The sequence below is a fragment of the Hibiscus syriacus genome, unplaced genomic scaffold (genome assembly GCF_006381635.1).
Source record: "Hibiscus syriacus cultivar Baekdansim isolate YM2019G1 unplaced genomic scaffold, ASM638163v2 tig00110332_pilon, whole genome shotgun sequence".
Taxonomy (NCBI): Eukaryota; Viridiplantae; Streptophyta; class Magnoliopsida; order Malvales; family Malvaceae; genus Hibiscus; species Hibiscus syriacus.
In genome coordinates, this window is record NW_024062688.1 from 8,590,596 (window position 1) to 8,600,478 (window position 9,883).

A 9,883-nucleotide genomic window follows, 5' to 3' on the forward strand; every position below is an offset into this window, starting at 1 on the left:
TATCTGTTCCACCTAAATCTATCTTTGTATATAGATTTTCCCCAAATGGTTAATATTTTGTTGGCATAATGTCAAAATATGTTATTAACATTTGATTAGATAGTTATTTTAATTTAGATTTTCTTAGAGTATTTTGACTCTAATGTTTGTAGGACAAAAATACTCTTAATATTTGGATAAATAATTACATTAATTATATACATATTCCAATACATATTTATTTACTTATATACATAAAATGCTTATTTAGATATTCAAAAAAATAAAATTTATTAAATGATTTTATTGATAAAATTAAGATTCTATTTAAGAAACTTTAATTGGAATAATTGCGTGTTTGTGTGTATATATAAAAGATTAGATTTAAGGGTACGGTAAATTCAAACTTTAGCACGGAAATACATGAGGTTGAGAAAGTGGTAGCGCCGCTGAACATTGTGTGCCGGGATGGGGTAATGATAATTTCACAGAAACAATGGTTTGGAAAAGTTATAGACAAAAAAGAATAAAACGACCAGCCTCCACAAATTGACCAAACTCTATAGACTCGTTCAAACCAAAAGACCAAGTGCAATTGAACTTCACAATTCCTAGGCTGACACGTGCTTCCTTCACTGCTGTCTTCAAATAGCTGATAGCTCCACAGCCCACCATTTTGTGATTTATAAGCCATTTTGTGCATCCAACTTTGTTCATTGCAGACAAAAATGGGGAGGAAATTGGATGCTCTGCTGGGAAGAAACTTCAAGACTTCCAAGTTCAAAACTCTGACCAAACTTGCTGTTTCCAGGATCGGTATCCTTACGAACCAGCATCAAGCCCGGTATTCGCACTCCCGGTCCGATGTCGTCGAACTCCTCAACCTCGGTCACCACGAACAAGCCCTTCTTCGAGTAGACTATTTGATTAAAGAACAGAATATGGTGGATGCATTTACTATCATGGAAGGCTACTGTAATCTTTTGATTGAGAGAGTCATGCTGATTCAAAAGAACAAGTAAGTTTGATTGATTTTCTCATGGTCTGATTGATATATATATATACTTAAAATTTGACATGTTTCGACTATATATAGGGAATGTCCTGATGAGCTCAAAGAGGCAACATCAAGCTTGATGTTTGCATCATCAAGATGCGGAGAATTCCCTGAGCTGCTTCACATTCGTGGCGTTTTATCATCGACTTTCGGGAAAGAATTCGTCGCTCGTGCAGTCGAATTACGCAACAGTTGCAGTGTGCATCCCAAGATAATACAGAAGCTTTCAACACGACGCCCGAGCTTGGAAACCAAATTGAAGTTGCTTAAGGAGATTGCGTCCGAGAAGGGTATCACCTTGCGTTTGGAGGCAATGGCTTTTGTGGTGAGAACCTTGCAATCAAACGGAAATTGATCGTCGAATTACAAATTTTGATTCCGAAATGACAATATTCGATGAATGCAGGATGTCAATGAGAAGCAGGATGAATCCATGGCTGATAAATCTGCAAAATTGCAAGATTCAGACAATGAAATAGTCCTAGATCAAAGGCTAACGGAGTCAATAAAAGCAAGGAAAAAGTACAGAGATGTGGCAGATGCTGCTCAAGAGGCATTCGAATCAGCAGCTTATGCAGCAGCAGCAGCAAGAGCAGCTGTTGAGCTCTCAAGAATTGGACCCCAAGACTCCGATCCAGATGATCAAAGTGATCCCATTCATGAAAATGAACCAAAACTTGATTCTGATGCAATGCCAGATGCCATAGCATTCGACAAGCTTGATTCGGAATCAAAAGAAGAAACAATGACCCAAACTAGCAATGAACTCGAGCTGAACGAAACTGAGGAGAAAAAACAAGATTTATGTATAGAAAGGACACTTTCTAGTTCAAGTTCAGACATTTCAGCAGAGGAAAAACTGTCTTTGGAAATCTTTAACGCTGATATGGAGAAGGCAAAAGAGGAGACACAGTGTGAAGAGCCACATGATTTGAGCTCTGATATTACCCAAAATGAAGAAAACAGTGAGGATGACAGCAAGTTGGGAGATCAATCTTCAAAGCTGAAGAACACTAAAAGCTTAAATTTTGAAGAGAGTTTGCATTCACATGTGAACAAAAAGTGGGTGTCAATGAGGACTAGAAGGGACCATAGGATCTAATTTTTTTTTTGTTTATTTTTAATTGTTTTGAAGTTTTGTTTGTATCTTGATCTGCTATTTTTTTTTGTTAATCTCTTTATTTTGTTCTCTAATGACTTATCTTATTTAGAGTTAATCAGATTATCATCTTTTTACATAGAAATAAATATCAATTAAATTTGATAATGAGTTGTTTTTAAAAATACATTCGGGTAAGATTTAAAAAAAACAATTTATTGCTTAAATTTTTCAGGGGACACTGTTCCTCTCAGTGTAGCACTGAACAGTCACTCTGAGCTTGCCTCTCAGAAGTTGTTCCATACCAAACAAATGTTCAATTAATAGTTGTTACTAATGAATGAGTAGTTTCATTGTTTGAAAATTCTTGGATTTCAGAGTCTGCTGCAAGTAAGAAACAAACAAACGGTCCTTCAACTGCATTATCAAATTTTGGTTAAAAACAATGGCTAGTAGAATAGTAGTTTATTGCCTTGTTAATATCGACCCTCTCCAAGTTTGTTCTCGTATGAAAAGTTATTTGCGGCAGCTTTAATGTTAGAGAAACCCCAAAAAAATAGAGATTAGGACCACCATCTTCATCCTTTTTTGAGCTGATATTTTGTGAGCATTATATTTATGGTGCCATTATCTAAATTATTGTTTCTGTTGGACGGAATCGATGTGGGATAACAATTAGTAGACTGTGTAGAAAGTATCTTTTCCAATCAGGTGTTTCCCACAAAATTCTTCGACCTTGGCACTGTTCCTGGAGGTGCTCTTTGTGTTGGTGCTGAAATCGTCGACACTGAGGGGCGAGAAGAATTGAAAGAAGAACGACTGTGTGCCAAGTGTTTTTGATCCTCTTCGATCAACGGCGATAGAGCTTGGGACAAAGAATAATAATGGCTAGACTTGAAGAGTATCGGATAAAAGAGTTTGGAGAAAGGAAAGAAGAGTTTAATAATTACTATTAGAGTTAATTGCATTATATGTCCTCAAATTATGACTCTCATTTTAAATCGGTCTTCAAATTTTTTAACATTCCAATTTTATCCTTAAATTATGACTCTCATTCTAAATTAGTCCCAAAGTTTTGAACATTTTGAATTCACCCTCAAGCTATGTCACTCATTCTATATTGATCCCCAAACTTTTAAATGTTCTAATTTTATCTCTAAACTTTTGAATATTCTAATTTTATCCCTAAACTTTTGAATGATTTTGGAGGAAATTGTTAGAATAATCAAAAGTTTAAGGATCAATTTAGAATGAGAGTCATAGTTTGGGATGGATTTGAAATATTCAAAAGTTTAAGGATCAATTTAAAATGAAAGCCATAGTTTTAGGACATATAGTGCAATTAACTCTTATCTTGTCAAGAGTAAAGCCTTTTTTTTCCCTCAAGGAACGACGTTTTATGTCTTTTAATATTCTTCTCTCCTTTTTCCAATTTCTTTTGTATTTGTTTTTGGATAAATCAAATTTTATTTTCCAAAAGAGCATAGTTATGCTATAAAATACAATCAACCGATCAATACAAAAGAATTATACACAACTTGCTTACAAAAGGCAAAGATTGGTTAAGTAATACCCCATGCAATACAAATGTTAGAATTAATTCTATCAGCTCGATTAATATTTTTACCCTTTAGTTGGATTCGCACAGCTTCAATAATAACCTTGAGCAATTCATCTGAAGATCTGTGACGACTTTTGAAAATTCTGTGATTTCTTTCATCCCACAATATGTAAATATAGGTTGTCCAAGAAATCTTCAGAATTGTGATGAGTAAGGATTTCCCTTTCCATGTTGAAGTAGCCTGATTAACTATTTCTTCCCATGTAGTGGATGTATTCTTCAAGCCATTAAGCGATAGGACGAAGCTCCAAAGTTGAACAGCAAGAGTGCATTGACAGAAAATATGATTTCTTGTTTCCTGATCGATTTTGCAGTTTACACATGTTCATTCTGTTGAAATACTCATTTTGAGGAGCCGATCTCTAGTTTGGTTTTAGTGTTTTTACATTATCTTTACGTCAATTTTTCTGCAAAATTGTGTGTTTGTTTCTGTTATTTGATAATATTTTAGGGAAATTAGCTTCTTCCATTCAAATCTATTACATTTGGCTATTATATTTTTATGTGTGCATATTCTTTGTATTTGTACATATTTTTTTGTGTTAAATTCTTTGTGAACAAATGCTTATTGTAGTTTTACGTCTTTGGCATGGCGGTACTTTAAACATGATAATTTTTTTTTTCTTGAATAACAGCATGGGTGCTGGGAGGAAGACACAGACATTCACTGCAAAAGAAAAAACTCAACAGCGCTTTACAGTTAATTGTAGCACAACTGCTAGGAATATTAGGAAGAGAGATTTAGCTGGTGTTATCTTTGGATGTAAACATAGTACATTTGGAGAATGTTTGTATAAGCATTTGTTCGGTTGGTTTCCTCTTACACTTAGGAGCAGTTGATTTACTTTCTGTTTAACATATGCACATAATTTTGTCCAGGGTCTTATGAAAGGAGTGGTGTTTAAATCTTTTAACAGGATTACCTTCAGGTCATTATTCCTATGCTCTTGACATTGAATCAGGTTTGCCACTATTCTTGTTCAATTATAGTGACAGGAAGCTTCATGGTATATTTGAGGCTGCAAGCTCAGGAAAACTTTCTATCAACTCCAGTGCTTGGACCATGGATGGTTCGAAGAACACCCCTTATGCCGTGCAGGTATCAATTGTGATATACTTTACTTTATGCTGTTTTTGTGTATTGATTTGATAATTTGATCAAAGAGTGTAATTGGTCTTTCTGCATTTGTTTTCAGGTGAAAATTCAAGTACGAATGCAATGCCAACCGTTGCTGGAACACCAGTTCCAACCAATAATTGCAGATACTATTATGAATAAAAGCTTTTTTGGTTTGAACTAGACCAGGCTCAAACAAAAAATTTGATATCTGTGTTTTCCTCTTAGCCTGTAGTAACTAGTACTTTCCTCTCAAATAAAACTGAAAAGAGGGGTACTCAACTCAAAGTGTTAAATGCCCCCAATGTAAATCAAAATTATGATTCTGGAGAGAGATCTACTTTAAAATTGCAAGGTTCCACTGTTGATCCTAGTGTTGGGCTTTCTTTTTCTTCTGTTGTGAGAAATGTGAATATTAGTGATGCTCGTAAACCTTAGTCTAGTGTTGGGCTCTCTTGTGTGTGAGATGTCCACAGAAAAAGTGGAGTGCTTTGTTCAAAGAGGAAATTTGTCCTGATGCAACAAAGCAAGTTGAAGAATTCCATTTGCCAGCTGCAGAAGTGAATCCTGGTCATTTAGATCTGTTTAATGGAGAATTTGATGCTCAATGTGTTCCAGATTGTTGGGATGAAAGTAACGAGGTTGAAGAAGCTGTGTTAGACCCAGAGGATGTTCAAGAATATGGAGAAGTTGCTAGCTCAAAACCAAACTGTGCAGCCTTTTGTTCTTCTGTGATGACAGAGCCAAGTACATCGAACCTTCTTTTGGAAGTTCCTAGAAATGAAAATCCATTAGAGTTACCTAGCCTAGGGAAGATACATTGTTCAAATCAGATATGATTGGCCTTTGTCTCCATGTGTGCCAACAGAGGTTGTACCAACATATAGTCAATCAGAAGACACTGAAGGTCAGTCAATTAATCTCTCTTATCCAGAATTAGCATTGACCTCCGAAATGAACTCTTCTAGCATTCATTCGACAATAGCTACTTGAGTCCCAACTTTGAACCTTTAACTGTTCATTTTTGTGCAGTTATGTTGACCCTTATTATGATGTGCTATGTTCTTATAGTTGTTAGTTGGAGTGCAGGAGTTGAGGTTGTCTCAGTTCAAGCAAGCTCAAAAGGTCAATTCTTTAGAGAAAGAGCTGGTATGACATCTGATTTCTTAATAGTTGTTTCTTTTGATTTTAAACATTGTGTTTCCTCCTACAGTTTCATAAAATTGTACATGATAGTTATGTGGTGGTTGATATACATATTATATTATATTATAAATGTTCTTGAATCATTATCCTCCCTTGTTAAACATCATGCTTGTCCTTGCTGCAACTAGAATGCCAAACATTGTTATTGGTAGGTAAGCTAGAGGTGAAGTGCCCAACGAATCCTGCTACTTTTTACTTTCTACTTCAAGTTAGCTTGAAGATTTAAAGAAAATGAGTGATCATACTTGAAAGCTTTTATCACATGTTAAGTGCGCTTAATGTAAAATCCCATCTTATTAATATATATACCCCATGAAGTAAGCCCCCTTTATGACGCTTCTGATTAATTTCCTGAAACTTTTATTATCCTTGAAATCTTGCTTCAAATGATTATATCAACAGTTTTCAAATCTTGGCTAAAACAATTATTGGTTTCTGATCTGCATTCAACACCGTTGGTTGTAGAACATGTTCAGCATCTTTTATCCCCTTTTTTCACAATTGTGCTGTATATAATCTCTAGCTTTTATCTCCAGATTACTCAACGTTTTCCATTGATGCCTTTCCCATTTTTGGTGTTATGCCATGGTGTATATTTTTTCCAATATTTGTGCGCTTTTTAAAGTAGGACTATTCTTTGCAAGTGGCATCTTCTTAGTGGACTATATTAGCAAAATTTTGAAATGCAGGCTTGGAACTTTTTCTTTTTCCAGATTTAGGCTTTTATCATTTTCTTTGGAAAACCCTGTTATAGTTTTTTAACCTGATATTTGCATATACTATAACTGGAGTTGGGAAAACTAAATGTATACTGAGTTTAGTGGTGTGTTCAATGGAGATAGCAATTTTGATGGTTGAACAACTTGGCCTTTTAGGTTGAATCGAGTTTAGAAATTCAGCAATTGACAAAGAAGTTCAGTATGTTGGAGATGGGGTCTGTATCAAGGAGTGTTGAGGTGGATGATTCTGAAGAAGATAAGTTTCAATCAATGGATGGTCAACCCCATCCAGCTTGCGATGCATCCATCTGTCTGGTGGGAGGATTTGATGGTTGTTCAGATGTCTGCTTTGGACATCTACGTTTCTTCTCAGGACATGATGAGAACATGGACTTCAACGAGCTTTCTACGTTCATATTCTTCATGAGCAAAATTCAGTGATGAATTGTATATTTTGGGTGGTGTAGATTGTAATTTGTGGTGTGACACAGGTAGGATTGTTCTATTTAGTCGTTTATTTTTGCAATCATTTCTAACTTAAAAAGGTAATTGTGCTTTTGTCTTTGTTTCCCCTAATTGAATCATACAATCCACGAAGTAATCAGTGGACTAGTCATCCCCCTTTAAATCAAAAGAATGGAAGCTTTGGTTTACTTGCTTTAGAAGATAGAATGTTTGTCGCTGGAGGTGGAAATGGAGTTGAATGCTTCTCAGATGCAGAGATGTTTGATCCAAACATTGGAAAATGGATTCCTACCCAATCACTATTGCATAAGGTATATTCTTATGATAACTTGTATATATATATATCGTATTATTGGATGCTTGTATAAGCTGATATATCTAATGCCATGAGTCGCCAATTAGTTGGTAGCCTACCAACACTGAAGAGGCTGCTTAGACATTGTGGGAAAGATGTCAAACTCTGTGTTGATCTTATAGACCTTTCTTGATCTTAAATTTTCCTAATTTATTAACTAATACCATTTTGTTTTTGAAGAGATTTGCTCTGGCTGCAGCAGAAGTCAATGGGATACTTTATGTTTCTGGAGGATACAATGGAAACCAGTATTTGAAGTAAGTACTTTTTGTTCTATCATGTTGAGGGCCAGACTTCAGTGTTGTGAATGCCTTTGTATGACGATTTAACTGATTATTATCCAAGTAAAAACTAACATTCTAAGTTATTGAAAAAGAAAAGCACTTTATGAATGAAGCTGTGTGTCATGATAGATTTTTGTTGGTCAAAGGGAATTGGCTCGAGGAACATTTCTTTCGTTTGGCCCTGAATGTTGATTTTTGGGGTTTTTTTTATCCTGCTGCTTATTTTGCATTTCATGTTAGTGGATTATAAAGGGACATGGAAGTGCAACTAAAATGAGATTTTGAGATTTATGCTGATGGAGCATTTTTTTTTATTTAGTGTTTTTTTAAAGGTTACCATGACGGAAATCATTAATTTGTTTTAGAAGTGATGGCCCTTTTTGTGATTGGTATTGATCAGGCTGTGAAGATTGAGACCATTGATTTGGTTATGATTCTTTCTTTTTGCCTAATGACAAGTCATGGACTGATTGGCGTTTTCTTGCATGGCCATGTGTTTTCCTTGATTTTGTATTTTCATGCTCGTTGGATCTTTTTCTTCTTTAATATGATTATATTGATTTATGTCCTAATGATTTTCTTTTGTGGACTTGTTTATGGTGTAAACTAATTTGGTCCCGAATTCTTTTTGACAGTTACCGTTTCATCCATCTCAGATCAATGGAGAGATTGGATCCTCGAGAACATTCATGGGAAGAATTCCGAGCATGTCCACAAAGAGAGGATCTCATGCATTGGTTGTGCTCAATGGAAAGCTGTAAGTTTATTTCCTGTTTGTGCCCTTCTGTTTGTAGTGATCACCCACCCAACAGTTCATGTGATCAACAATCTAACTTATTTCCACATTAATATAGATTAACAATCGATTTCTTTAGAACATCCTTGCTCCCTTCTTCTTTTGTACCTAGAAAATAACATTGCAGTATAAAGAATGGCTCACCTTTGTATCAAATGCGAAAGCGGAAATATTTTTTGTAGATACACAATAGGCAGTTTTGATGGAATGAGAATGGTGTCAACAGTTGAGGTGTTTGACCCTCGTGCTGGTTCGTGGATGATGATGGACTCCATGAACAATTGTAGGGGACATTTTGGCACTGTCGTGATTGGAGACGAAATACATGTTATTGGGGGGTTGGAGGATGATAGGGAAGTCCTGGACAAGGTATGTAGCTACTCCCTGATCTTCCGTATATGGATGTTAGTAATGATACAAAAAACATATAGATATCATTACATGCCAACCTTTGAACAAAAATGATACGCCACTGGTACTGTACCAATAATAACCTTTTTGGCACTTGACACTCAGTTGTCTTGTTATCGGATGGTTTTTCCGATGTTGTGTTTTGTGTCTTTTAGTTATATTTTCTCATGTTACGTTTTCGTATTGAGGGTTTCATTAACATTTTTATATATTTTTTTGGTTGGATGATAGGTGGAGTCGTACAAGGATGGTGACGGGGTGGCAAGTAAGCAATTGGAAGGCCACCGGAAAAAGATGCTTCTTCTCTGCTGTCCTCGTATAAGAAGGATCTGCTTTCTCCCCCCCCCCCCACCCCAAAAAAAAAAAAAAAAGCTCAAACTGCAACAGAGTGAAAATAGGGAAATGTCCCTGTGCCCTCATCCATATATATGTGAGCATCCTATGAAGGAAAGCTTATGTCACTGTTCATTTAAACTCTAGTTAAACTACTACCATGCCTACTATAAATGAAATAATTATAATCAAGTTTCAAAATTTTATTTAAAAAAAAAACCTTGCCAACTTTTAGAACTCTAGTTAAACTACTACTATGCATATCTGTAATTTATGTTCGACGTTCGTAGTTACCCCTTTCAAAATGTAACATCACTTACCATTATACTCCAGATTTGTTATTTTCCTTTGGTAATTGCTTATTCTCAAGAGATAGTCGGACGAAGGTTTCGTGTTCATGGTGTGCTGAGAAGGTAATGATAGACTTTATAGGGATAGTAA

General features: G+C 35.5%; 1 protein-coding gene and 1 pseudogene across 1 annotated transcript; both read left to right on the forward strand.

Moving 5' to 3' along the window:
• Positions 1-693: 693 nt before the first annotated feature.
• Positions 694-2,160, forward strand: LOC120119202. Its single transcript, XM_039139061.1, has 3 exons — positions 694-997; positions 1,076-1,361; positions 1,443-2,160. The coding sequence occupies exons 1-3, from the start codon at positions 708-710 to the stop codon at positions 2,136-2,138; spliced, it is 1,272 nt and encodes a 423-aa protein (XP_038994992.1). The 5' UTR covers positions 694-707; the 3' UTR covers positions 2,139-2,160.
• A 2,053-nt stretch (positions 2,161-4,213) lies between these two features.
• On the forward strand, positions 4,214-9,589 carry LOC120120096 (annotated as a pseudogene).
• The last annotated feature ends 294 nt before the right edge of the window (positions 9,590-9,883 follow it).

What these genes read in the sequence shown, in the direction of transcription:
- LOC120119202 (XM_039139061.1), top strand. Translation starts at nt 708, where the DNA reads ATGGGGAGGAAATTGGATGCTCTGCTGGGAAGAAACTTCAAGACTTCC. An exon ending in ATGCTGATTCAAAAGAACAA is followed by an intron (nt 998 to 1,075) that starts GTAAGTTTGATT and finishes GACTATATATAG; the next exon opens with GGAATGTCCTGATGAGCTCA. An exon ending in TGGAGGCAATGGCTTTTGTG is followed by an intron (nt 1,362 to 1,442) that starts GTGAGAACCTTG and finishes CGATGAATGCAG; the next exon opens with GATGTCAATGAGAAGCAGGA.